Below are 27347 nucleotides of genomic sequence, written 5' to 3' on the forward strand. Positions count from 1 at the left end.
TCTAAGATAAGCGCGCGTGAATCCCTGCCGCGATATAGCAAACGGTCGGACAGAATATGCGATTATACAAAATTGGTATTCGCGGTGGGGTTCCCTGTGTTGATCTTAGATTAAGCGAGTCCTTCACGGAAGGACACCCGCGACTGCTATATTTTGTAATTATTTTCCGATATTTTTATCACGTTATAAAGTAAAGACGCATTAGAGGACATCAAGCGTTCCTAGAACGTTACACAACGAATCCTTGGCATCACAATGCGCTTATTATTTCATCTTTAGCATCCACTGGTTGTTTACAATATCAGCATTGCAAATGCAAAAGGTGCTCCACAGCAGAGCGTTTTGCACACGTTAAGTGGTATCCTCTATCGTGTATCATTCGAAATTTATTTTGCGCGTGCAATTATGAGAGCACGGTGAATGGCTAGCGATACATTTAAATTAATCACGGGACGATGGCACGGCCAGTCCGTTTAAAGATTCATGGCGTTGCAGATAAACGCGAAACCGATGTACCACTATCGGCCGCCTTGCTTAAGTAGAGATCGATTATCCTTCTCAGCGAATAATTTAATTAACGTCTGTGCACGTCGTTTTTCCAGCAAAACGTGCAAGAGGAAAATATTTTCGCTCACCAGGAGAAAACGTTGCTCCTCATTGACAATAATTCAGACGAAACTGCCACGGTGTTTGCATAAACTTATTGAAAATAAATATCCTCAGCAGTATAATATCGAGGATCGTGTGCGTCTTAATCGTTCACTCGTCGAACGTCTAATAGAGTTATATACAAGGTGGAACAACCGGTCTTGGGCACCGTAATAGAATATCGAAAGCCGAAGACGAAATAGAAAATTCTTACATAAATCATCCGTTAAACGCGTCTATAAACGTTTCAGCGGATACCCTCGCGACGCGACTCCGCTTCAATATTTCTAGCGCCGTGGAACGCGAAAGACTAGAGGAATTAGCCAAGGAAGTGAAGAAAAGCAAACTGCCCAGCCTGTCTTAAGCCCCTCCCCTTTTTGGCTCCATCATTGCTATCCTCCATGTGAAATACAAGTACAGCGTGCCCATTTGTAGGATCATTTGTTAGTAAACAGTGTTTTCAAGAGTCTGCACCTAAACGACCACGATTCCCGAACAGAACAATGTCCCTGAACTTTATTCGCCCTATTGTGGTCACAAGGTATCGCCATGAAACGAACGTATCTATTTACGAATCAGTGTTCCGGCGTGATGAGCACCGTGTAGCAAACTCAAGACAGGAATATGTATAAACTGGATACGAGTAGCTCGAGCGGCACGCATAACTCGCTCCCTCAGCCCTCTCGGGTATCGTCAAGTTCAAGGATGCCTTTGAGGTCTAGGTTCAACAGGGACAGCCCCGTGCACAGCTGCGCCAGAGCCCAGAGAGAGAGACTCTACTCTTCTAGCTCGTCTCGCGTATCTGAGGATTCGAGCACCGATGCCCCAACAAGATACGTACATTGTTTCAAAAGTGCGTCGTGTACATTGGCTCGCCATGTACGCGCTGTAACGATGAGACGTGCTTCAACGAAGGCAAGGCCGCCATAGAAATCCCTTGGCTCGATGTTGCCGAGACTTTTTCTGCGATCCGAGCATTATATTGGCAACATACGATGTAAGTCCTCTCACCCTTGGCGGTCGTCAAGTTCAAGGATGTCCTGGGAAACTAACGTGTCATTGTGCCCGTGGATACGCGAGTCATGATAGAACATGGACCACGTCTACCTTTTCAGCGCTGGCCGTGGATGAAATTCAACGTACCTGGTTGAAGGGGAAATAATTGCCAGCCTATTGAGCCTAGGATTGAAATTACGTGAGACAAAGTATACGTATACAGTGTTCCTTGGTTCTTAGTCCCTGCATCCTGTGCTAAGCCTTGAAACGTGGACGTCGCGTGATCCAAGTCATAGCCAAGAACCGAAGAAACCCTGTATTTAAAAGTGAGCGTGCTATCGACAGAACCAGATAATATTTATCGCGTCAGTATTCAACGGGCTGCTGTATCTGGCTGGTTTGCCATTACTAGAGCATTACCTTTCACGAAGGGAAACGCAAATTTATGGTAGCATCAGCGCACCAGTACGTATACGTACAATTACGGGCAGACTTCAGCGAGGTTCGACCAAGATAGTACGAAATACTTTGAAAAAACGAGAACTCGTGCATTCCTTAACGTAAAGCGGCTGTAAATTCTTCGAGAAAACGAGACCCCAGAGTGGTTGCCAATCCATCGACGGTTGAGAAACAGACTAACACCTGCCGTTGATCGCTCGCGAAAGATTGCCTTCGAGATTGCTCTTGCTTCGAATTAAAGGTGAAGAATGCGGGCTAAGGAGCGCTCGAGTTAGGTAGGACTAATTTATCCCTATTTATCCACAATCGTAACTCGAAAAGTTCCAGGTCAAAGTGGATTGCGCCGGCTCACGCAACTGCGTCTGGAAAAGCTGATCTCGAGTATCAGTTTTCGTGAGGCGTGGTTGGAAGCTTACGACGGGAGCTGGGCATCGATGATTAACGATTTCTGTTAATTACATGTGCAATTACGATTGCCGAGATTGCATAATCGAGTGCCGCGTGGATTAGATCGATTATGTCAGGCGCTTGAACGCGAAGGTACAGTTAGTAGCTGGCAAGTTTTGGTCCGAAGAGTGCCATTAACTGAGGGAACTGCTAATCAACTTCACTTGTAAGGGTGATCCAGGTTTAGCGATCAACTACAGAGGTAAATCGACGATCAACTATCCTCGAGTGTCCACTTACGTTATTTTCTATGACAAACGAATATTCTTCTCCATTGGAAGAAACACAGAGTGTGACACAGCTAAACATCATTTGGCAAACCACCAAGGCACGCAAAACTCCAAATTTAGACGCATTCCGTGGTATTATTAGCCAGATAGAATAGGACTGGGATAATCTATGTCTATCGCAGCATTCTCTTGAGCGCACGAGTTGATTACGACCAGGAAATCACACGTCCAAGATATTGCATCGCCAACGAGATGAGTTCGTTCAACTTGTCCGAGAAGTGACAGTGCCTGACAACGCGAATAAACGAATAAACCCTGATAAACGAAAGGGTACCTGTCCACAAAGACGAGTGTCGAATCCACAAAGTACACCCGAGAAGAATAACGAAACTACACGCGCGGTCACCGCCACGCGACAGTAGAATTTTTATCGCAACAGTCACTATTTATTCGCGCGAGTTGCCTCCGTACAGTTACGCGAATCGGTGGCTACGATGGTCGGTTAAATTCCCAATCTGCGACCTTGGATTTTTCCTATGGCCTGCCTGGATGAGTTTCAAACGTATTCAGTGGAGCATGGACGGAGACCAAAGGCTTCCATGCTAGAAACAAGGAATATTAAACTCGGGAACTCGTACAGGAATCCCTCGAAACACCAGATGCACTTTTAAAGAAGTTTTTTGCCAAAGAGTCTCTACAAAGGCATGAAGAAACGATGGCAAAGAGCAATACAATCGAGGAAACCCACGAAGTCGATCCCACTCAGCAGCTATTGAAAAAGATGGGTTCGACAAACTCGGAAAACGTGATTTCCTCGACGATGGAAACATCCGCGATGGCTCGTTCGGATATTAATCTCGGGGAAAGGTATCTCGTTACGACGGCACCATAAACAAGTCGACCTCGTTGCAATCCCGACGCATGAACTACGCCTTTGCCCTTAAGGGCTCCTGGCAACAATGCTTTCGCCTTGGCCCGAACAGGATCTCCGCGGAGGATCGCACAGGCGCCAATGGCGATGATGTAGGTGGATCTGAATGCGCCATAGGAAGAGGGAGGTAAGTAGTGAAAGGGGAAAAGAGAGAAACCTAGCGGAGGATCTGCGAGAGAGGCTAGGCGCGCAAAGTCACTGCACTCCTGTGCCCCGGTGCGCACACCGCCATGAGTTCCCTGGGCGCGCGAGCGCGCGCGCGCACGCGAGCGAGCTGGCGAACGGACGAGCGAGCGAGCAGCCGTATTGCAGCCGGTTTGCTGCCTCTCGAGGTATTTTTCATTGACAATGAGAGAAAATAGGATCTACCCCGCTCCGCTAATACCGACGAGAGGGGTAAAAAGTTCGCTCCAACTATTATTAGAAGCGTACTTAAATAAGATTACGTGGATTGTAGGGACAGGTATGCGCGCTGACGGCGCGCTATCTTCTGCCGCGCTATGCAACCGCCTCGGCAGATAACTCTGCGAGTAACGCCGTAACGAATCGACTTAATATCGCTTCGAACCACACCAATAACGGACCCGCGCGATCTATCGATTTCCCCTCCGATCCATAGTTTGGCTTCGATTTCGCTTTATCGAGGAGGGAGAGAGAGAGGGTGGCAAACGAGCCAACCGAGCGAAGATGTGGGTCTCAGCGCATAGGTATCTTTGCTGTCTTCTCTGGGCTCCTTCACGAAACTTAACATTAAAGATACTCTGAGGAGATAATTTTTACCTACGTGGTGGAGGAGAATTGAGAAATATGGCTAGTCTGAATTGAGATAAAAGTTGGTCTGCAGGATACAAATTCTGAGCAGCAGTTTCTCAATTGTGGAGAGAAGAACACAATTTAAGGCGCTGAAAAATATGGAACATCAAACATCTGTCGCTCTTTGGAACTAATTGTAAGATATTGTACTCTAAAAGCAAGGATAATGACGCAAGAATGGTTCCGATTCAGTGATGCACAGGATGACACGTGATTCGCATGACGCAGCATCCGAGTGACGCTAGATTTGAATGACGCAGGGAGAATCTGAAATGCTGGGAACTGTTTACTTTCAGGCTGGCAGAAATCGGTATAATCCATTACGCAGGAACAAGTTTTCCGACGTGTCGGGCGAAAGTACGTTGCTCTGTGGCCTATCCCGTGGATCGAAACACCGTAAGCTCTCTCTAGGCGATATTCCCGTGCATCTAGCCTCGAGTGCTTCTTCGAACGCTTCTTCGAACGCGGAAGCTCGTTGCGGGGGAGTGCAGATGCAGGATCGCGTCGTAAGGACGGTCGACCGCTCGGCTGCTCGGCCTCCTCGGAAGGTCGTGCCATTCAGCGGACGTTCACCCGTCATCCCTTTCTTTTTCCCTTCTTCCCCGTCTTCTTTTCCCTGCCTATCTCGGCTATAGCCAATAACCACCATTGTTACTACGCATACACATGTATAAATATATATGTATATGAGCGGTGCCTATGCGCGTGATCCGTTCCGAACGAGCTTGCACCGAAACCATCTCGCATGGAATCCGTCCTGAACCTTGACCGTTCGCCCAGCCAGTTACGTAAGTAGGAAATATGGGATGCGAGAGCGAGCGCAATAAGAAGTACAGAAGACGATAAAGGAAGTGACGGGAGGCGCGTTGCGATACGGAACTAGTATCTCATAGCCGATTCGAATGGAACGGATACGTGAGGGCAAAATAGGTACATTTACAATAGCTGTCAGCTGATACGATTAGCGTCTTAACGCTTTCATACTCGGTATATCAGCGAATGGACGCTGTCTCGGCCGTTCACCTCCCGTCCATTTGTCCTCCTGTATCCTCTTATCTTCCTAACGCATCCTCATAACCGGTCCTTAGAGCGCGTTCGTCGTCCGGTTAAGCGTCTAGGTTGACGAATTCAGGGGGATGAAAAATCGACCGTCTCGCGGTGATGAAGTTGCATCACTGACGCTAAACGGTCGAGGTTGCATCTGTATTCCTCATTAATCGTGAGACGAGCGTCGGTAATGGAGAGGACGACGTGGAAAATCGACGAGCGACTGTGAACTCGCGTCCCCTCGAGAAGGTGGTTTCGAAGCTTTTCTCACGAGGCTAGCACAGTAGCAAGACGAGTTCTTCCTTGACGTTCTGGTACGCTCCGAGCGATTTCTCTTCTTAATCGCGACCGTATGTCCTCCAGTGTTCGTCCTTGGGCAGAGGAACGCACGCATTCGACGCTGCGCAATCCTCGATAACCTCTTTGATTAGAAGAATTCAACAAGAAAGAGCCAGACGGCGCCAGCCGCGGCTAGGAAAAAGCGGTCGTGTGAGGCGTTCTAATGCTCGAATACCGAGCAGCTTATGTATTTCTAGACGGTATAACCGTTCGTCGTTCGATGGATGTTGACAGTTATACCAAGCTACGCGAGCTCTCGCGTGTAGGATCGTCAGGGACGATTACAAGATTTTGCCGTCGTAACCTGCCTGGTGTAACGTAAAAGTCTACCAATGCCGATCGTTGGAAAACATAGAAATTATCCGCGGTTACAGGGGGACGAGGCTGCTCGCGGAGGATTTATAAAGGGACGCGTCCGATTCGCGTTAGCGAGCAAGTGCGTAGTCGCGCCTTCGCGCCGAACAGTTTCTATGAAACTGTTGCTCGTTAAATGTACCATTTAACGTCGATTCGCTGTCATTACCGGAGTGATTATATTTTTAACGTCCCAGGAGCCGTTAACGGGGACGTAATTAAAGCAATTATCGATAGACACAGCGTTTCTGATCTCTCGGACGGACGAGCATCTCGTGGAGGCAAGAGACGGGCAGGTGGGTATCGCCGCTATTATGTCGTGAGAAACTATGCGATTAATTTCCTGCTCCGCGAGTTACTGGCGCTACCGACGTATAAGTTGCGGTAGCAAGAAAGTCCAGACGATGTTCTAGCAAAGACCAGTCAAAAGAGGCATCCGGTTTTCAATCTCCCGCCAAAAGCATTCCGCAGAATCAAAAGATTCTACATATTTATCGCCAGGTTCAATCTCTCTGCTGCCATCTCAACCTTCATCGATGCAACTCTTATCTATACCGACTACCTGCTTTCAAATTTTATCTCAGAAATCAATTACGCAACTTCCTCTGAGGTTTGCCACCATCGGAGTTCATTATCTTTAACCTCGAATCGATTAGATTGAATTTCAAGAATTCAATTAATGAAGAAGAAGTGATCCTTTTTCAATGAAATCAATTTCTCAATTGCTGTTTAATCGATTCAACAGTGCATGACATATACCTACGTGTCATTAGAGTTCCCATTGCAATACTCGTAAAATACTCGAATGATCCGAACTCTGAACGACTAAAGAGTAACGAATCCCAAAGATAAATGATCCGCTCAAGCAATTCCGCGTCTTTATTCTCCGAGATTATTACTTTATACGCATCGACGCCGCATTGAAATTCATCGTAACAGTCAGCCTGATCCTCGTCGCTCATATCATCAAGGCCGACCGGTGCGTCCACGGCAAAAAGATGGATCGTCGCTCGAAACTATTTAAGTCGTGCATTAGTCACGATCGATGTCTCATTAAAAGCGTCGAGTTACGCTTCGTGTCGGGGCATAAACGTGACGAAACGCGATAAAAAGAACGCGACACAACATGTTTGCTCCGCGCACAAGATCGATAATCGCGGGTGCAGCGTGCGTGCGCGTCGCTATTAGCCGCGCTGAACCGAATTCGCGCACGGGACGGGGCGAGAGAGTTAAGTGAATAGTTGATGAGACAGCGGAGGGTTACGTCAGGGAAACGCGGCGTTTCATGCGGCTCGGTATTATTATACTACTCGCCGTGGCTAAGGTCGAATCGCGTTGGAATGTAGAGAGTTTAAGACTCGCTCGGAGAGGATTTGCGATAGGCAACACCCGCGCCTTCTCCCCCTCGCGAGTTGCTGCAATAATCCCTTCTGCCAAAGAGTTGCCAGCTGCAGTCGTCCCGTACGTGTATATACGTAGGTATAGCTTGTCTGCAGTCGCGGCGCACACTTGGGAACACCATAGCGTGTCGGGAATGCGGAAAGGACGAGTTTCTTCTACTTTTGTTGCGCGTATCTACCTGGTAACCTGAGACGCGGTGATGCGGTGGCTCTTCGAAAACCGCGCGTCCGCCTCTAGAATCTTTGAGACCAGATTGTATTTGTTCTTATCAGATCCAAAGGCTTCCTTGGTCAGGGGACTCCAGTTAAGCTGCCCGCCGCAATACATATAATAAACGAGCGAACCTCGCGCGATCAAACCGGTGGGGTTTCTTATAATTAGAGCATCACCGTTATAACAGGCCAAGAATTTCGATATAATACGCATTCGAACGACCGTATCAAACGAGGACTTCTTCTCGTGTCGTCTTTGATTTCTCTTCCCTCGATGGCCTGGACGAAATACGAAACCCATTCGTTCCGACGTCCCCAACGCTCGTAGACGCACCAAACGATTTCCAGTCATATTTTCAACCGCGCCGTCGAGGTATCTTTATCGCTTTGTTTTCGAACTTTCAGCTGTGACTCGCTCGAAAACTCGGCCGAGCGTTTATGCGCGACGCTCGTCGATTTACGTGAAAATAAATGCGTCCAGATCTCCGGTCGAACCGCTCGTAAAGCAGTGCCCTATACAACAGATCACTGCCACTATTACGATCGCCATTAACTGTTTTACAGGCTTATCGTGGTTGGAGCTCGAGCGCCACGTCTCGCTCCGACGAGGTGCTCTCCGCCAACTATTGTTTCTACTTCGCTGACAGTTGCTGGGGGATTTTTTGACGCAGAAAGCGAGTCGACCACGCAGCGCAAGTGATAGATTCATTTGATCGCGGGAAAGTGTTAGTTACATTGGAGTTCACAAATTTTGGTCAGGGCCGTTCGTCGAGGAGCGAAGGGAAATCGACCTCCAGCTGACAATGAGTTCCATGCCTATTTCAGTGCTTGCCATATAGAGTAGTGGGCTGACCAAAGGCAGTGAGCTTCAGGATAGTTTCTCTTATGAAACCAGGATACGCGTTCAAGCGCTGTAGTCGCCGAATCCGCAAATAAAGCGGTTGGACGTCAATGGGGAGCTCGTGGTCTTTTCAGCCGTAATGAATCGAGGTTAATTCCAACGGGCGGTACGACTGGATAAGATCGTAAATCACTCGAAGGATACCTCCCGCGTCTCTCGCAATAACTGTCGTCAATAACGATCAGCATGAATGAAGGGACAGCGGAGGCAGCGCGAGAGAAAGAAGAAGAGTTCGAAGACGGAATTTCAAGATCGGCGGACCGTCTTTGAGATCCTTCTGGTCGAGCGAGCTGGAGCACGGTCATTAGAGAGCAGCCTGAAAGCCACGAAGGCATTGCAAAAGTAAATCCTGGAGAGCAACGGGAAGTGCCCTCGTAGGAAAACGAGTGGAGGTTGTTCAGAGCGAAGCTGACGTGGAAGGATATAGCAACGCCTTGGTAGTTTTGGGCAATCGTAAATGTAGGAGGCTGAGCAAATTTGTAAATTATTTTAATCGCACATTCGCGCGTAACAAAGTCACCGGGGACATTAGGACGATGAATTCGTTTCTTCAGGCGGACAGGTTTCTCGGACACACGCCTCGGTGGAAATGCTCTCGTGACCAAGAGCAAGAGCCTGTAAAATGACAAAGAGAGATGTCTATCTTGTTTCTGGAACGTGTAAAAGTCACGGTGAAAGATCTTATGAGGAAACCGCGCGAGGTGTTGCACTCCAATTTTAATGAAACCTTGCACGTATGCAAATTGTCTTCTAAACGGTCTCCAGAGTGTTGCAAAAGAAACTGAAACTATGACAAAATGAAGCACCTATAATTTTGTTAAAATTGGAGTACAGTAGTCTTCGCGTTTTCCTCGTTAAAACATCCCATTACCTCGCCAAGTGAAATAGCCTTTCTCAAAATAGGCACAGCTCTTTTGAGGAGTCTGCACTCGCAATCGTTCAGTGGTGGGATTCCTAAATGTTTCTGAATCCCTTCAGGGCCTAACTCCAAGGGACCAGCGAAATAAGTTACATCTGGTACCACACAGGATCGAACGTAAGCACACTCAATGACTCCACTCTGGTGGCGTAAAGCTAGATGGAACGATATTTGATCATAAAGAATATAACCTGTGGAGTATGTAAATATATGATTAAGATACCTTTACAAAGAGACATGCAAAATCTGGCTGCTCCAAAAGCCACAGCGATAGAAATCGTCTCTTTGTTTTTATCCATTCTTGCAATCTCCACATCAGTGAATCTCAGCGCCTTTGTCAATCTATCAGTTTCTTGCTGAACGATGAACAAAAAGTCAGTCGTCTAAAGTGACGAAAGTGATATTACTGAAAGTTTAGCATAGTTATGAACCTGGGACAACTTGTTGCAAGGTTTGGCTTGAGAAAAGATCGGTATACACGTCTCCGGGCAACTTCCACCGATTATGGGCACCGTGACGCATTCTGGCTCGATTCCTACGACTTCCGCGAGGAACGTATTCGCTCTGATACAATCGAGACTGATTACACCAAAGAGTCGATTGTATTCGTAAACTCCAGCCCTTTTGTACATCTCCAGTGCCAGAGGTATTAAGCTATTTATCGGGCTCATTACAACCGCGACCATCGCCTGAAGAGAAAAATGGTTGAAATGGCGAGAAGCACTTGGCGCGGAGGTTTGTGGAATTGAAGTTGTGTGACGTCCTAATGGTACTGGTATTTCGCAGAATTTACGAGTTGAACGGAACGAACAAGCCACAAAAAGAAACGCGTCATCACCATAAAGGAAATGGAAGACGACCGACGACAAACACCCTCGTCCTTGCTGGGATCGTCACGAGGAATGTCGAAAACAGCCAGCTCATAATTAATGAAGCTGCGAGGGCGTTAAAAGCCGAGGTCGACTGCTACACCAAAGAAACTACACTCGACTGTGTATAAAGCTCCACGTTGGGCTATTATTCGGTTCGCTTTTTATGTCGCGCTTATAGAGAGGATTTCAAAAGACGTGGGCATATACGTCCAACATACATGTACAAACGTATACACCTTTATTCCAATTCAGTTTATTCTCAACTTGCAAGAAGATTTGTATTTCATTAATTCTACATTCAAACTGTGACCATATGTTTTGAAACGTCCTGGACATACTTCTATGAACACAATTCTCTGCATAAATACATACTCATTATTAAACAATTCCTCGATTATGGAATAAGGTATAAACAAATAAATCAGGAAGTGAAGAAACAGGAGAATCGTCAGTAATATCGTTAATTTGCCGACAGAGGATCAATGACTCGTAATAAGAAGCTCAAGATCAGAGTAAATGGCTTAATTAGTATACATTAGAGTAACGGTGATCACTTTTAATTGAAGAGGACGATAGCAAAGATTTCTTGTTTTGGTATTAACAAGAGGAAATTGCAATTTGATATCATGCTTAGTTTTTTTTTTAAATCATGATTAGTCGAGGATATATCCATCGAGATAAGCGGAACCGCGTTTAAAGCGTTCAGCAAGATATCGCGAGAAAGGGACGCAAGAAAGGGATACGAGTTGTTTGCATAACTATTTGCTTACATCGTAGGGCACAATTATAATCATAAGTTTCGTTTGCTTACCCGGGGGCAGTATTTAATAACATTCGGTAACCAATCCGATAGAGTATCGGCATTGCATTTCAATGTTGCTTCCGGATCTGAATCTTTCTTAATACTTCGATCAGCAACAACCATTACTATTTTCGCTCCTTCGAGGGTCTGTTTCAAACCTGCTTCAGATGAATTGCACGTGCTAACCCTGCATTTCGTGTCGATATAATTCAAGTCCAGCGCGAGACCATAAGTAGATTTATTATCGTATAGTGCCAACTCGTCGATCAAATATGATTGTTTCAAAAATAATGAGAGGCAGCTTCCTACAACACAGTAGTACAATATAAGTACAGAGAAGGAAAATTAGGCAAATGTAACCTAAACTATTTACCCGTTTCACTGCTAGCGCCGAGGATAGCTATTTTCATGGATTTCGATGAAAACGAATTAAATTGCTCGAGAAAGCATTTCTTCGAAGCATTCTCTTTCGTTTCAAGCAACCGAGATGCATTTTTTTCGGTCAAAATGTGAAGACACTTTCGGTGAAAGAGACGTGAAGTGAAGTTTCGAGACATAGAGATCAAAAACGAGAACATATCGTTACATTATCTTTCTACGATTACTATAAATATTTCTACGATATACTGAACATTTTTTTACCGATAGGTACTTATCGGTGTGTGGAAAACTAACATGCTTTACTCCTTGAACAAATGATTGACTCGTCACGTGTGGTCGAACGATATCTATTTGCGTATGCAGAAAGCAAAAGCGTGCTTTTCTACTTTAGAAGCTTCAAGACTTACGCAAAATACGAAACAAAGTTAAATAATTGGACGACATTCCAGGAACAAGTATCAAGAGTAAGGTAAAAAATGAATTTATGTCCTGGCTACAGGCTGTGTCTATACAAGGTAATAAACTGCTTGAACGTGCGCAAAATAAGAAATCATTTAGGATAATAAATGGAAGAGCGGAGATTTTCATTTAACGATAAAACAACTTTGTAATATTAAAACAGTATTATAAATCTTTGACTGAAGACAAATAACAAAAAGAAATTAGCGATAAAATATTAAGAGTAGTTATATAAGTATACGTAAGGAAACACAGATAATACTGATGATGTAATTTTTAATTTTCCTAACAAATTATACTTTACAAGTACGTTTTAAGTAAAATATGTATTTTTTGGCCAAAAGTTAGGTACCCAGTGTGATGAGTGTGCGTGGTGCCATCTTTTGTACCATGATTAAATCTTCCAACGATGATATCGTAGGAAACGATAATTTATTTTTAATCTCCCAAAATTTCTAATATTTAGCTTTTCTGTAACAAAATTATGCATATGATCCCACAAGTCATTTGACGTTAAAATAACACATAAGAGACGGAATATAATAATCGTAAGGAAGTCCACAAGCAGCGAAACGCTCACGTTCATCAGGAATACCATTTTGCGTTAAAGTCCAGTCAATATTTAAATCCTTTCCTTCAAATTTCCACGTATAAAATATTGAGTTCGCATTGTAAATTAGAGCACGTTCTTGGATGCGTCTGATAGAATCCTCCTCGCAAACCTTCATGAAATTTTTTCGTTAATCCCTTCGCTTTGATCTCGAATTCCTTTCGTTAAAACAAAAGCAAGGCCTCTACCATGATAACAACTTGAGTTCCTGTAAGCACGTTTAGAATTCTACATGGTCGTGCGTTTTTGGTTAAGTGTCCTATCCAATACTTTTCGTCGAGCCACCAAGGACATTTATCGAGAGGTCGCCAGGCAGATGAAGGAACCTCATAAGCAGATACATCCGGTATGGGTCCATGAGGACAATAAGGCACCAGAACTCCAGTAACTGGATGCACGTGGTGCCTAATGTCATTTTTCTCGTGATCGAACCAGTGACTTATATCTTTTCCAGCGTAAGCCAAAATCGGTTTCAGTTCTCTCTTACCAGCCCAAGCTTTGCAAAGATTGGTCAAATCATACACCCTATCGTTGAAAGAGACCCAACAGTCATTTGGGGTGTTATGAACCGACACTTCTGTCGGTAGAAAATACTTGTCCTCTTTAACAGTATCAGTAATGGTATCTGTACTAGATTCGTGATCGACTTCTTCGAAGGAAGCAGCTTCCGTCACGCAAACAGACATTCTGATACTTTATGGTATCAAAAATTCTTTTTTTTTTTTGGGCTTTGTCCTGAACGATTTTCATTTGTGTTGACTGATGTAACAGCATGTAGATGTTACATATTTAGTAACAGTAATAATTAGGTAATTAGTGATAATGAATTCTATAATTGATTTGTTCTTGACATCAATTCTAGTTTACGGAAACATCCGACATGATAACGAAACAGTGTTTGACCTATTTTATATTGCTAATTTGGAAAGAGATAAATCGGGGATATTGATATGTTTTATTATGTGTTGCAATTTCCTTTCTTTTTATTGTAGCCACACCTTAGGGTGTTTGTATTATATAAATACAGAAAGAACAATAAATGCAACGTTAAACGTGTCCAAAAATGCTGCTCAATAAATTCCATATTTTGCTAGCTTCACACTATTCCCATTTCGTAAAAGTTCTAGATGAATTAGAAGTCATCTGGTTACTAAGAACAAACTCTTCAGGAAAATGGCTCTCAGCATTAAAGCATTACATTTTTATAATGAGAATGACTAAAATTAAAACATAGATTAACATTGAGCCACAAATGAGGCAATTAATTAAAAAAAAAACGAATTTTCCTAGTAACTTTCGCGTTGTAATGTTGGATACCTACATTACTCTCGGGTTGAAGGTAGTCACTATACTGTGGCTATTGCAGGCGATTGAATGGCTGCCTCGTCTAGAGAATGCACATTCTGTTTTGCTGTAATTAATTTTACGTTACTTGGTGATTTACGCGTGAAATATTCTCTGCCTCGTATAATTTGGTAAGTCTTTCGATACACTTTAAGCACCTGTAGACAGATGATTCGTATGGTAGGTGCATTATTGTAACACTTTCGTTTCTACGAAACGTGCTCATAAAATTTACGACCGGTTATTTATTTTTTGCTAAATGTCGTGTTTAGTAGTTTTTTCTTTTAATTGTCACCACACTCGTATGTTACACCATTCAGATTAGATATGCACTTTCCTTTATAAAAATTTAGGTTGAACCTGATATCTATAATGTACAGTAGTTGTCAGAGCTTGTGCTGGGTTGTGTCATGCTATAATAGCATCTTATATGTAGCGATATCTTTAGTTATTGTTCGTGGTTTGTGACTCCATTTTTAACTTTGTTACTTGATTAGAAAACAAATACGAAATATAAATATATTTAATATCAAAGAATATTTATATAGCATAAGGTATAGAGTGATTTTACTCAGCTGTTTTAAGCAGGCTTGGTGTAACACAAAGGACCAAATAATTAGAACTTAACAAAATTTTAGTAAGATCCATAATATTCAATTTTCTACAACAATATAAAATAATTCTTAAATGTAGTCCATGTCTTTTTATGTTTACAAATCAGTTTACTTACAGATTATAGTTCATTATGAAAATTGTAATGAACTTAGATCATTAATGCATTTTTGTCATAATACTTCTATTCATGCATTGAAATTAAATTTAAAGTCTAATTATAACAATGTTGGTACTATCACCTAATTCTTTCAATGTATGTAACAGTGTGATATTTATAGCACAATGTAAGGTTTTCGAACTTGAACGTTTTTGCATTGTCATTATTTGCTATCTGATACTAAATCCTAAAAAGTTATTGAGAATTTAGAAAAGTTATGAATATTTTTATATCATTAGTATTAATTTCATTTTTTTATTTTGTTTCTGATAGTATTTATGAAATCTTTATAGGGTTCTTGAAATCATAGCAATAGCAATAGCAATACAAGGAATTCTGAAATGGAAAAGAGCGCGGACGGATTATTGTTTCGCGCAGAGAGAAATAACGGGGCTGATGAAGGAGCAATGGATATGGTATGTGCTGAAGAAAGAGTGGCCATTTTGGATGCCGGTGCACAATATGGTAAAGTGATAGACAGGAAAGTTCGTGAACTAAATGTTCACAGTGAAATTCTGCCTCTTGACACCCCTGCATTTAATCTTCAAGAGAAGGGCTATAAGTAAGATGGTCTTAATGTCTGATTGCGTTATATTGATATCACGATTGAAGTATTTGTAAATAGTACTCATCACTTGAACAAAAACTTATAGAGCTATTATAATCTCTGGAGGGCCAAGTTCAGTATATGCAGAAGATGCACCTAGATATGATGCAGATATCTTTAGAATAGGAATTCCAGTACTAGGCATTTGTTATGGGATGCAAATGATGAATAAGGAATTTGGTGGTACAGTAATGCCGAAGGAAGGTAGAGAAGACGGTCAGTTCCCAATTGAAATAGATTCCAAGTGTCTGTTGTTTAAGTAAGTGAATGAAAAATCTTCATTTGATTTCATATTCTGATTTTCTCATTTCTAACAAAAATACAAATTTAATTGTAGGGGCATGGAGAGAGAACAAATGGTACTCTTAACCCATGGGGACAGTATAGATAGGGTGGCTGATGGTTTTCGTGTTACTGCCAAATCATCAAACTTTATAACAGGGATAGCAAATGATAAAATGAATTTATATGGAGTACAGTTTCACCCAGAGGTGGATTTAACTCTTAATGGAAAGACAATGTTGCACAATTTTTTGTTTAGCATTGTTGGCCTTACTGGCACATATACGCTTCATAATCGGGAGGCACAGTGTATTCAGTATATCAGAGATACTGTCGGCAACAAAAAAGTTTTGGTAAGACATATAGATAATTAAAGTTTAGAGTTTAATTTGCACGCATGTAACTATATATACTGTAACAATCACATAAGCTATTTCGAATCGTAATTAGGAGAGATTAAGAATGTAGTATAAGATGCACAAAATGTGATTGCCAATTAAAATAGAAAAAAATCATCGTAGTTGCTAGTGAGCGGAGGCGTGGATTCTACAGTGTGTGCAGCGCTGTTACATAAAGCTTTAAACAAAGATCAAGTCATTGCCCTGCATATCAATAACGGCTTCATGCGGAAAGGAGAGACACAATTTGTGGAGCAAAGCTTGGCGCAATTGGGGATTCGATTAAAAGTAATCAACGCTGCACATTACTTCATGCAAGGAACTACATCTGTCCCTCTGGACACTGTTACCTCAGTAGCCAATGCAAATACCATAAACAACAAAGGAATATGTGGAACGGGAACTAGCCCGAGAACAAGATTAACCAAAATGTTATGCGCAACCATCAATCCTGAGGAAAAACGAAAAATCATAGGAGATGTTTTTGTAAAAGTGGCAAATGAAGCAATGGCAGAAATGGGTCTGAAGCCAGAAGAAGTGTTCCTTGGACAAGGCACACTTAGGCCTGATCTCATAGAAAGCGCCAGTTCATTAGCAAGTGGTAAATTGATACTTTTCAATGCATTGTTTACATGTTATAAATGACACAGAATTATGTGAAATGTAAACATTTCTACCAGGTAAAGCAGATGCTATAAAAACACATCACAATGATAGTGAACTCGTCAGGGCGTTAAGAGCACAAGGTCACGTAGTAGAACCCTTGAAGGACTTTCACAAGGATGAAGTTAGGCAACTAGGGTGTGATCTTGGATTGCCAGCATCATTGGTTGCTCGTCACCCGTTCCCTGGACCTGGATTAGCCGTGCGTATTCTTTGCGCAGATGAACCATATATGGATAAGGATTTCTCGGAAACGCAGGTATCTTCTTTTACAATATCCCCGAAAATATAGTACCTCTTCCACTCAGCTAACCAACTTTTTATTTAATCTAAGGTGATAGTTAAAATAATGGCGGAGTACGAGCAAATGCTTCAGAAAAAACACGGACTATTGAATCGCGTAGAGGGTGCAACTAGTGAGTTCGAGCGCCAACACTTGCGACGAGTTTCGAGTCGTCGCCATATCGCTGCAACACTGTTGCCTATACGTAGTGTAGGAGTTCAGGTACATTTTAATTCCTGAAATTTTGAAACAATAATGAAGCCCTTAAAGATTCTAACTGCATTTTGTTATTATAGGGAGATCGAAGAAGTTACAGCTATGTAGTAGGTTTATCTAACGAAGAAATTATGTCCGAGGGAACGGACTGGGAAGACCTATTGTTCCTTGCAAAATTAATTCCTCGTGTATGTCACAATGTGAATCGTGTTTGTTACATTTTTGGCTGTCAATTGCATCATCCTGTAACAGATATCACAACGACTCATCTAACGTCAAATGTGATAGCCACACTTCGACAAGCAGATCATGTAGCCAACCAAGTGTTAGCTGCTAATGACTGTATGGGAGCAATCAGTCAGATGCCAGTAGTTTTAATCCCCATACATTTTGATCGCGATGCTGCTTCTCGAATACCTTCATGCCAACGTTCAGTTGTTCTTAGGCCGTTCTGTACTAACGATTTTATGACCGGCACACCAGCTATTCCGGGCAAAGAATTACCGCTACATGTGAGTTCGATATAGCTTAAATTAGTGGCCAAATTCGGACACAGGCTTTCAAGAATGGAGTAACGAAATTTGTTGTTTATTTTGCAGGTGGTCAAGAAGATGGTGATCGAAATATCTGCAATACCCGGTATCTCGCGTGTTTTGTATGACTTAACATCTAAGCCACCGGGAACTACCGAATGGGAGTAGTAAACGCTCATCCCTAACTCACCCCTTTCTATTTTTTCACCATCCCTGCGCGTAACGACTACAAAGTAAAAAGTATATTTAAAAATATATATAGATATATATTACAAAAGTACGTACGAATTTGAGGTTTTGTGACTTCTTACCGATTTATATGGAATCATTGAGCAAAATTCATTTAAGAAAACATATATGTTCTCGATTGTAAATTAATATGTTATCTAAAAATGAAAAAAAAAATACGAATACTGATACTGTGTTCAATGAAATTGAAGGTAAGTATCACGTTTGCTTGTAAATAGGTTTCTTATTAACCTCATTGTAAAAAAATATTAATTTATTAAATTCCGAAAAAAAAAGAATTTACACTATATCATTGTTACACTGCAAAAGGTTGCATTTGATTGGTGGTACCATTAGATCGCTGTTGTACTCAATCTGCATATAATGTTGAACGTATTTTACTGTTTTCCTGTATGTCCTATGCCAAATGCAATTTCCAGTTTTTGTCATACATCTAAAAATATGAACATAAATAAGTTAATGTATTATGTCTTTAATATCACTTTTTTATTTATCTATCGTAACCGAGTAAAACGATATCTATCCTTTAAAGCCCTATGTGTTTATATTAATTATAATATCCACCTGCTATACGGGTGTTTATACATACATACATATAGATATATACATATAAACAAATCTTGCATAAGACAGATTACCTATGCATGGTTTTTAATAAAAGATGTAAGTCTTCGATGCGCTTCTTCTCCGGAAGCATGCTAAGAAATGTTGCAAGTGATAGGAAATCTACTTCGTTCACGATTGTAGAATTAGTTATCCATGTTTGTATTTGCATCTTCACCTGCAACCGTGTATTTTATATTTGTATCGGTCCTAGCAGAATGGCATTCGTAAAAGATGATATATGATCGAGCATGCATTCCTTGCAACTATCCCCCACTACCCCTTCAATAAGTAATTCGATCGATATCCGATATTGTCACAATAACATTTTGTATGCTTTCCGATGAAGACGTTTCATGAAGCGAAAATATGTAGTACTCTATAGCGATAAATGAGTATAATCATAAACACTACCTGTTCTAGAGGTAGATTAAGTAACCGATTCACAAGATTGATTAAAATGTTTTGATGTGGAACAGCACTTTCATTATCTTCCGAAATGGTACGATTATGAGAGAGAATGGCCTCAGTTTCATCAGGAGTAAGTCGATCGTAAACACTTTCCACTTTTTCCGTACAAAGCATTAAAGGTTTGGTAATTTCTTTATTATTTTTTTCGTTCGGTATTCCTGCAGGCTCCTTTTTATTCTGTACATTTTTGAACGCAGCCTGTATACCTTTCTTTTTGTGATTTTTGGAAGACGATATTTTAGCATTTTTACCGTTATTTTTTGCCTTTGAATTACGTTCAACTTTTTTATTTTCTTTTGGAATATTCTGTCCTTTCGTCTGTAAATTGTTACGAGCTGGCTCGTCTGTTTTTATTTTTGAAGAATGTTCTGCTTTTTTAGCCGTGCAGTACACCTGAACATCACGTCTTAAGTCCTCCGACAGTGCAGCCAAAAATTCTGGATCCACTTGAGAGAAAGATATATTCTCCTCATCTCGAGTAATTTGTGCAGTGGCTTCTTTACTTGTTGAAGACGAAGAAGCAACACCGTGGCCTAAGCTAACATTTACTTTATCCTGATTTTTCTTGGTACTGTATTCGTTAAGAATTTCGTTTCGTATCTCTTCGGGTAGTTCTATCAAAACGGACATATCGATTTCTTGTATAGGTGGCATTTCAACTTTCGTCGATTTCGAAACACCAGGTTTAGTTTGTTTAAAGAAGTTCTCAGGATGTGTTTGTACAGATTTCTGAGGTTTTTTCTCATTAATCTTTGGTGCATCAGGTTTACTTTCTTCTCCACTATTTGCCAAAGTAACCGAATTTTTATTTTTTTGAACGTTTAGAATTTCATTTCGAATTTCTTCTGGCAATTCAGAGAGAATCGATTCATTGATATGAGCTGGAATGTCCACATCCTGCTGACCAATAGAAGGTACTTTTTCAGGAACTGATATTTCAGAATTGGAATATGTTGGAATTTGAACTTCATTAATCTTATTTATTTCAGTAGATCGGAGGATCGTATCAGTATGTTTCTTCTTGTTGACAAAACTAGTTAAAGTCATATCGCGCGATTTGGTTTTCATTATTTCTAATCTGGTAATTTGTATCCCGATGCCTCTTGCATCTTCGGGCACTTTTTGCATTTGATTCCAAAGGGTAATGACTTCCCTAAAGTATACAGAAATAGATTACATCAGCAATCATGTACATTTTCACGAAAGCAGAAAAGTAAATAACTCACTTCGTTACTATTTCCACATCGTCGATAGGAGCGATAAGATTCTTTGACTTTGTCATGTAGTCGCACAACCCGTGACCCATAAATTTTGCTGTTTCTTTCGGCGCTTCTTTAGCCCTAACTAAAAGCTTCAATGTGATACACCTACCTCTCGCGTTAGCCTTTTTCAAACGATTACATACTTCAACGCACAATTTTTTCAGAAAATCTATCGCATCCTCGTTACTCTCGAATCTTATACCGTAATTAACTTCAGCAGAAACCGATTTTCTAATATGTTCTAAATTGAGTTTCGAGTGATCAATACCACGACACATATTATATAGTATTTCTCCTGTTCTTTTACCAAACTCCTTTTGCAATGTTGATAACGGAACTGCTCGTAATTCTGTGCACGTGCGGACATTAATATCATTCAACTTGTTACTTGTCGTCCATCCAACTCCTGATATGAATAAATAAACCAATGACCTCGTAGTTAATGAACTACCTTGATTTAAAAAAAAAGAAGAGTTAAAATGTAATTTGTACCTGGCAAGTCTTGAACATTAAAGGTACCAATGCATGTTTCAATATTTTCCTGTCTTATGTAAAACTGATTATCAGGCTTAGCTTTCCTAGTTGCTAATCTTGCCAACAATTTACTGCTCCCAAATCCTGTTGATACAGGACAACCTGTCTTTTCCCTTATTTCTTGTCTGATCACAGATGCAAATTCCATTGGTGTTAAGCCAGATTCTTCAAGGAGTTTTGTACAGTCTGCATACATTTCATCACAACTAACAGCTTCAATATCTAATGTGTACAAAGCTACAGTATCGTACAATGTATAAGAAACTTCTTGATAGCCCTCAAAATCATATGGTATTGTTTTTAAATTAGGACATATTTTCAATGCTTCCCCTAGAAACATTCCATTGCTCACCCCTGCTTTCCTTGCTTCATAAGAGCAAGATGCTACCTCAGACAATGACCCTAATTCATCTCTAACATTATCTCTATTTACATTGTCATCTGAAGTTTCTTTTTTGCTATTTAATGATTTCTTATTCCCCTTTGCATGTGTCACTGCAACAGGTACACCCTTTAATTCTGGTTTGTCCCTAATGCCTACTGACACAAAAAAGCAATCCATATCTATATGCATTATAATTGATCCCTGGTTAGTTTCTGTCTTATTTTCCTCTTCTAAGTCAAATATTTCATTGCTGAAGCTGGACTGAGAACTAGATAGCAATGTAGATAATTTTCTATCTTTTAACTCTTTCAACCTTGCGAGGCCAGGAAATTTTCCATTACTTTTATCTCTTAACTCATTGACGTATTCTTTAAAAGTAGCTCCCATGGTTGAGATATGATGTAACCGGGAGTGGCTATAAAATTCTGATATGAATTCTGAATTTTTTGATGAATGAGCATCTCTTGAAGTGAGAGGTGCTACAGGATTTGATATTTCTTGATCTATAACTATATTTCTTACTGTTTCACTTTTCTTATCATCATTATTCTCTGAAACATGACTAATTCCTTGCACTTCATTATGTGCATTCAAATTAACATTTGCTGAATTTTTATTTTTTATTTTATACATTAATTGAGGCTGAACATCTGTGTGATTCGAATAAAGCAAATAATTTTGAAAATTTAGAACTCTACCAGCCTTTATACTATCCATAATCCATTCAGGTTTGCATATAGGAACAGGATTTTGACTTTTCCTGTATAATACTATCTTAGAATATGGTAAATTGGATGCAATTATATGAGTTGTACCCTGTGGTCTCATATAATGATGATATACACCTCCATGTGCCATCATTAATCTACGCAGTTCATCTGCAGTTGGATCTGTGTACCCATTTACAAAAATTGCAATTCCTTGAAATATATTTGATGCATTTTTAAATTCTTTGCTAGCTTCAATCTGAAATTGTTCTTCTAATTTTGCTTGTTTAGCAGCCATATACCCACCCTAGAACCATTATGTTATCTCTAAATCTATTTAATTCAATTGTTTATAAAAGTACTAATTACTCCTTTACATACCCAATCTTCAAATCCATTCTCCCCCCAGGCTTCACCTTTTTTCTTTTTAGACATTGTAAAAGATTTTAAATAAAATATAAACACTGTGCAATTCAATTTTTTAAGGCAGCATATTAAAATGGAGCTTAATATCTATCATTTCTTCATTAATTACGTCTCGTGATGCAATAAAACATTTCTTTTATAAAGTGTTTAAAAAAATCAATGTAGCATAACCTTACTAGAAAAAATTATCAACAATATGCCTCGTTACACCGTTACAAATACGAATTAAATATGCAAACAAGAAGCAGTTAAACAATTTTAAACACGATACTAACACATTGTACAAAACATGTTTGTGTTAAATGACCGTCAATGCCATACACAAACTATTGCGTCCAATGTAGGCCATGTGACAGGTCATCCTACTTTATGTTTATAAATTACTATCTTGAATATTTAACTGCTGGGTACCATAAACGGTTACGGAAACGCATTAAAAATTTGCAAAGTAATACAATCGCATTGCTTCTGTTTTACTTTAAAAAATATCGAATAGCACGATCGTGTTTTGTTGTTTTACATATGTCTGCTGAATATGTCGAAAAATTTGATCGCGCTGTTTTATTTCGTATTCAAACACTATAAGCTAGTTTGTGCAAAAAATTTGTATTTGAAATTTTAGCGCTTATGACGTACTACAATAGAATCCAGCCTCATTATCAATAAGACCTTTCGTAGCAGGACGGTGGCGCTATTCAACAGAATGGGTAATTCAAACGGCTAAGCCGTTTTCTTCCTAAGTAATGTTTGAGATATTATCCGCGTTAGGACACAGTATTTGTGAATGAAAACATTAAAGTACAAAAATAACTTTATCAGTTTATTCAACAGTTATTTATACACTTTGAGTATTATACAGTGTCAGCAACTATTATTGATATTAAACACTGTAGTCTATACATCTGCTTGCATTTTCATTTGTACAAATTCTATAAAATATTTGTTGGAGATACTTTAATTGTGTTGTAGTTTCATTATGGCATGACTTCTACATGTAGATATTATAAAAGAATAAAATATACATTAATAACAACATAACAATCATATCAAACGATTTGTCATCTTAGGAAAATGTATCATTCCTTCAGCAAAAGAAATTAGGTTTATAATAATTTATATACTATTTATGGTAGAAGACAAGCACTTTTTTAACTCAACAATGATTCTGTGCGTATACACATACAACATATGATGATTAGTAAAGGATACTATGTATACATTGTATTTCAAGAACAAATGCTGTTCTGTAAATGTATACTTTGGAAAAGTGTAGCATCCATGAAAAAGACACTGAGTAACAAGTGTGTGGAATATTGTGAAAGATTAGCTAATTCACTGCATACATGTACATTAGATTGAAATTCTACTTATGGTTAAGCAATATATGTTTTATACATTGAGTTCATTTGCTCTAAGAAAATGAATGTTAAAACAGTATGTGGACCTAAACGAGCATAATAAGGGAAGAAACCTTTCCATAATGAAAACAAACCCTCATTTCTACAAACTCGAATTATAACATCTACTGCACCTTTAAATTCTGGTTTACCATCCACAACTTTCATGTTTTGTATTCTGCAAGAAATTAAAGCAATAGTGTGAAAGCATTTACACAATAGTGCTAATAATTTAACTTTCTACAATATTTACCTTGTTTTAGCAATATCAACTGGCATAGAAGCTGTTGTTGTTACTAAACCAGAAATCATGGAACTTACAAAATGTAATGAAATTCCCTCTTGAAAATAGCCTATCCAAACACATAAGAAAAATGCTATAGCAACTAATTTGCTATTTCTTTAGCATTATTTGTAATAGATACAAACCAGTGTTAAGTAGAACCTCTTTAGTTTGAGAATATGATGCTAATTGAGCAGCATTTACAACCATAGCCCTTCCCATAGTTGGAACAGTACCTCTCCACAAGGCTAAAACACCTTCCTCTCTGACTATACGAATCAGTGCATTGAATACATTCTTATAATTGCGTCTTTCAGCTAAAAGTATGACACTGTTGAGTATTATAACATCACAATTGAATAATCAATAAATTACAGACATACCAGGAGGTAATCTGCCATCGGCAGTCATTCTAATTAAAGCAACCTCTGCAGGAGTACCTACAAATGCTCCTACACATCCAGCAGCACTGCCTACTAGTGCTTTTACAGTAAAATTTGGTGGGCCATCCTTTCTATAGATGGATTGCATATATAGCCAAATGATAATTGAAAATGTAATAGTTTTTATATGTTTTATGTTAATTTTTAACAACAAGACTATACTCACGAAGCAAGTTCAAAGAGCCACCCATATATACCAAGTCTTGTGGTAGTATATGTACCTTGACGTAATAAACCAGCAGACAAACCAGAATACAAAGCTAAGAAACCCTCATTTTTTAATATTGAAGATATCACTTTTAGTGTTGATGTTTTAGTACCACTTAATTGCATTCTATTCTTTATTAAATCTAATGGTTGAACAAAACATGTTGCAGCCATTCTAGAATAAAGTTATACATTGAGTAGAAAATTTTGCATTTATTTTTTCAAGTGTTTTTAGATGCAACTAATAAATAAATGCAATCTAAGATGCTACACTCAAACAGGAAGCCAAGAATAAAGTACAAATTACACAAAGTTATTTTTAACATCAAAATAGAGAGAAGCTAATATTAAAGACTTTTATATAACTGTTTGATATCATTGCCATTTTTTATAAAAAAAATTTATTTTGAAGTAAAAAATCAATTCTGCTGCATTGTACTTGTAACACTGCGAGCAATTAAAGTAAATAATCTAGAATAAAATTTGTATGACATTCAAGGTCTAATGAATGTACTTTCTATAGATCTCTCTCCACATTCATATGTTATTTACTTTAAAATTGCTTTATCAGAATGCATTAACTTTAAAACAATAATTATAGAAAAACAGAAGGACAAACCCCGCAGTTCCTCCAATGAGGAATTTCACTACATTTGGCACTGACTTTTGATTACTCATTTTAACAACTTTTGTATGACACTGTAACTGTCAGTTAAATAATAAAAATTCTTTGCAAAAAGTTAGTTTATAACAATTTAAAAATTAATAATTTTTTAGAAATAAACGTGGTATTTATAAAATCTCCCTAATAAAAAGAGAACTAGTTCCCGAGTGAGGTGAACCAGTCACGAGGCGTAAAATAATCTAAATGAAAGATTATCAAGTTCTCGTTGAATTCCATCCTTTACCCTCCGCCACTTGTACTCCGAAATATTTGAACGATCAGCGACATCTTGTAGCACACTATTGCTCGCAAGCTCACTGTCTCAACTATGTATGACGAAGGCATTACGCCGATAACATAGAACTCTCTTACACCAAATATGTGGGTTTTATAATTAAAAATATAAATTTAAATACAAAACTGAAAATTCAAATTCAAAATTCAAATTTAAAATTTGAATTCAAAACTAAAAAATTCAAATTCAAATTCAAATTCAAAAAAATCGCCCTAAATATGCAACGGTAACTTAACTTTAGCAGTATATGTATATTCCACTCACCATTCGTTGAGGCTTCCTTGTCTTCAAGTCCGTTAACACCAGTCGATGGATCCGATGACAGTGTCGTTGGTGGAGAACCGCTGCTTATTTCCAACGATCTATTGCAAAAATCAAATCATTAGTGATATCATTCTCGACGTTCAAGTAGAAAAATAAACATTTATGATGCTACAATTAAACTGAGGAGGCGAGACAATGAATAATTTACAAGCAAATGTATTCTTAGTGATGCAACAGGTCGATTATACAGGGATACTAGCCTCGGTACGCTCCCGCGAAAACCGTTATGCATATTTATCATAATATCGAATGTAATACTCAATCAAACTTACCACAAACGCTAGTCTGCCTTCCTTGCATACTGTTTTCACGTTTTAGAACACTTAAGAATACTGGTTCGCGAAATTTCTAAATAAAATCGCACGAAAAAACGAGAGAAACGCGTACCGGCGACGATCTTTCCGAAGACTAAAATTTGCAAGCAGTCACGTGACCATGCGCACGAAATTTGAACAGGAAGTGCGAGGCGGGAATGTATGATTGGTATATGAATCGCTTTTTTCTCAATTTTTTAATTGTTTGTAAGAAAAAATTATTAATCAAAATATAGCTGGGCTAAGTACGAGATATATGTAAAAATACAAAATATTTCAGAAATATCTTAGTGAATAATTTTTGTTCATAGGTCACCTTGAATTTTTTAACTGAAGCAACATAATTGCCGTTGTATTTAACTTCTTTTTCATTAGTTTTATGCATTAATTTTTTCCATTTTCAGTAATAAATTAACAGTTATCTCTAAAACACGGTCAGTATTTACGCGTGTAGAGAAATAGCCGTTAGAATGAATACCTAGTGGATATAAAGTTGGAAATTAAAAAATGAAATAAAGATTAAAAATTACAAAGTAAAAAATAGTGAATGAAAAATATCAAAAAAAATTTTTCCAGTATTTTTTTCATAATATTTTTTGGAATCAGCTAATATTATCCATTAATATACATTTATTATACATGGTTAGTGAGTTTTACATAGTTCACGAAGTTTGCCACTTGTGGTGTCATGGCGTTTTTAACTAGCGTAGTTACCGGACTCATTGTCTTCAGCGGTGGCTGTGATCGGATCGTGCTACGGCGAAGTGAGAAGCTGAGGTGCTGCACACTGAAGTAAGAAAATGGTTGAGAAAAGGCGTTTTTCTGGTCAAAAAGTAAGTCAAATACAATTATACGATATTTATT

The 27347-nt window shown here is 39.3% G+C and overlaps 5 protein-coding genes across 6 annotated transcripts; 1 reads left to right on the forward strand and 4 right to left on the reverse strand.

Moving 5' to 3' along the window:
• Nucleotides 1-9306: 9306 nt before the first annotated feature.
• Nucleotides 9307-11949, reverse strand: LOC143182774 (malate dehydrogenase, mitochondrial). The gene is made up of 6 exons (XM_076383994.1): nt 11745-11949; nt 11381-11676; nt 10129-10386; nt 9921-10053; nt 9650-9852; nt 9307-9393 (listed from the first exon to the last, which is right to left on the reverse strand). The coding sequence occupies exons 1-6, from the start codon at nt 11947-11949 to the stop codon at nt 9307-9309; spliced, it is 1182 nt and encodes a 393-aa protein (XP_076240109.1).
• Nucleotides 11950-12672: 723 nt separating this feature from the next.
• On the reverse strand, nt 12673-13507 carry LOC143183485 (cytochrome b5 domain-containing protein 1). Its single transcript, XM_076385030.1, has 2 exons — nt 13010-13507; nt 12673-12933 (listed from the first exon to the last, which is right to left on the reverse strand). The coding sequence occupies exons 1-2, from the start codon at nt 13505-13507 to the stop codon at nt 12715-12717; spliced, it is 717 nt and encodes a 238-aa protein (XP_076241145.1). The 3' UTR covers nt 12673-12714.
• Nucleotides 13508-14198: 691 nt separating this feature from the next.
• Nucleotides 14199-18529, forward strand: Bur (GMP synthase burgundy). 2 transcript variants are annotated; one of them, XM_076383993.1, is made up of 9 exons: nt 14199-14296; nt 15231-15499; nt 15591-15803; nt 15882-16179; nt 16348-16825; nt 16905-17146; nt 17222-17392; nt 17467-17574; nt 17986-18529. In XM_076383993.1, the coding sequence occupies exons 2-9, from the start codon at nt 15279-15281 to the stop codon at nt 18085-18087; spliced, it is 1833 nt and encodes a 610-aa protein (XP_076240108.1). In that variant the 5' UTR covers nt 14199-14296; nt 15231-15278; the 3' UTR covers nt 18088-18529. The 2 variants fall into 2 exon arrangements, with proteins under 2 accessions (XP_076240108.1, XP_076240107.1); XM_076383992.1 differs by having other exon boundaries at nt 17467-17898; nt 17986-18524.
• On the reverse strand, nt 18448-22527 carry Rev1 (Rev1 DNA directed polymerase). The gene is made up of 5 exons (XM_076383991.1): nt 20997-22527; nt 20469-20910; nt 19186-20395; nt 18807-18949; nt 18448-18601 (listed from the first exon to the last, which is right to left on the reverse strand). The coding sequence occupies exons 1-5, from the start codon at nt 22426-22428 to the stop codon at nt 18448-18450; spliced, it is 3381 nt and encodes a 1126-aa protein (XP_076240106.1). The 5' UTR covers nt 22429-22527.
• Nucleotides 22528-23355: 828 nt separating this feature from the next.
• LOC143182777 (mitochondrial 2-oxoglutarate/malate carrier protein) lies at nt 23356-25792 on the reverse strand. The gene is made up of 6 exons (XM_076383995.1): nt 25506-25792; nt 24846-25061; nt 24620-24750; nt 24383-24553; nt 24207-24306; nt 23356-24131 (listed from the first exon to the last, which is right to left on the reverse strand). The coding sequence occupies exons 1-6, from the start codon at nt 25562-25564 to the stop codon at nt 23930-23932; spliced, it is 879 nt and encodes a 292-aa protein (XP_076240110.1). The 5' UTR covers nt 25565-25792; the 3' UTR covers nt 23356-23929.
• Between the last annotated feature and the right edge of the window lie 1555 nt (nt 25793-27347).

Source organism: Calliopsis andreniformis, chromosome 9 (genome assembly GCF_051401765.1).
Source record: "Calliopsis andreniformis isolate RMS-2024a chromosome 9, iyCalAndr_principal, whole genome shotgun sequence".
Classification (NCBI taxonomy): domain Eukaryota; kingdom Metazoa; phylum Arthropoda; class Insecta; order Hymenoptera; family Andrenidae; genus Calliopsis; species Calliopsis andreniformis.

Excerpts from the sequence above, each read along its gene's own strand:
- Rev1 (XM_076383991.1), bottom strand. The coding sequence starts at position 22,428 with ATGGCTGCTAAACAAGCAAAATTAGAAGAACAATTTCAGATTGAAGCT. Across the intron at positions 20,396-20,468 it reads GATGTGGAAATAGTAACGAA|GGAAGTCATTACCCTTTGGA; the intron begins GTGAGTTATTTA and ends TGTATACTTTAG. Across the intron at positions 18,950-19,185 it reads TTAATCTACCTCTAGAACAG|GTGAAGATGCAAATACAAAC; the intron begins GTAGTGTTTATG and ends ACACGGTTGCAG.
- LOC143183485 (XM_076385030.1), bottom strand. The coding sequence starts at position 13,507 with ATGTCTGTTTGCGTGACGGAAGCTGCTTCCTTCGAAGAAGTCGATCAC. Across the intron at positions 12,934-13,009 it reads GAACTCAAGTTGTTATCATG|GTTTGCGAGGAGGATTCTAT; the intron begins GTAGAGGCCTTG and ends AATTTCATGAAG.
- LOC143182777 (XM_076383995.1), bottom strand. The coding sequence starts at position 25,564 with ATGAGTAATCAAAAGTCAGTGCCAAATGTAGTGAAATTCCTCATTGGA. Across the intron at positions 25,062-25,505 it reads CTCATTGGAGGAACTGCGGG|AATGGCTGCAACATGTTTTG; the intron begins GTTTGTCCTTCT and ends ACTTTATTCTAG. Across the intron at positions 24,132-24,206 it reads GTTGATATTGCTAAAACAAG|AATACAAAACATGAAAGTTG; the intron begins GTAAATATTGTA and ends AATTTCTTGCAG.
- LOC143182774 (XM_076383994.1), bottom strand. The coding sequence starts at position 11,949 with ATGTTCTCGTTTTTGATCTCTATGTCTCGAAACTTCACTTCACGTCTC. Across the intron at positions 10,054-10,128 it reads CTTGCAACAAGTTGTCCCAG|CAAGAAACTGATAGATTGAC; the intron begins GTTCATAACTAT and ends TTCATCGTTCAG. Across the intron at positions 9,394-9,649 it reads AGGCTATTTCACTTGGCGAG|GCTCTTGCTCTTGGTCACGA; the intron begins GTAATGGGATGT and ends GTCATTTTACAG.
- Bur (XM_076383992.1), top strand. The coding sequence starts at position 15,279 with ATGGAAAAGAGCGCGGACGGATTATTGTTTCGCGCAGAGAGAAATAAC. Across the intron at positions 15,500-15,590 it reads CTTCAAGAGAAGGGCTATAA|AGCTATTATAATCTCTGGAG; the intron begins GTAAGATGGTCT and ends AAAAACTTATAG. Across the intron at positions 16,180-16,347 it reads TCGGCAACAAAAAAGTTTTG|TTGCTAGTGAGCGGAGGCGT; the intron begins GTAAGACATATA and ends AAATCATCGTAG.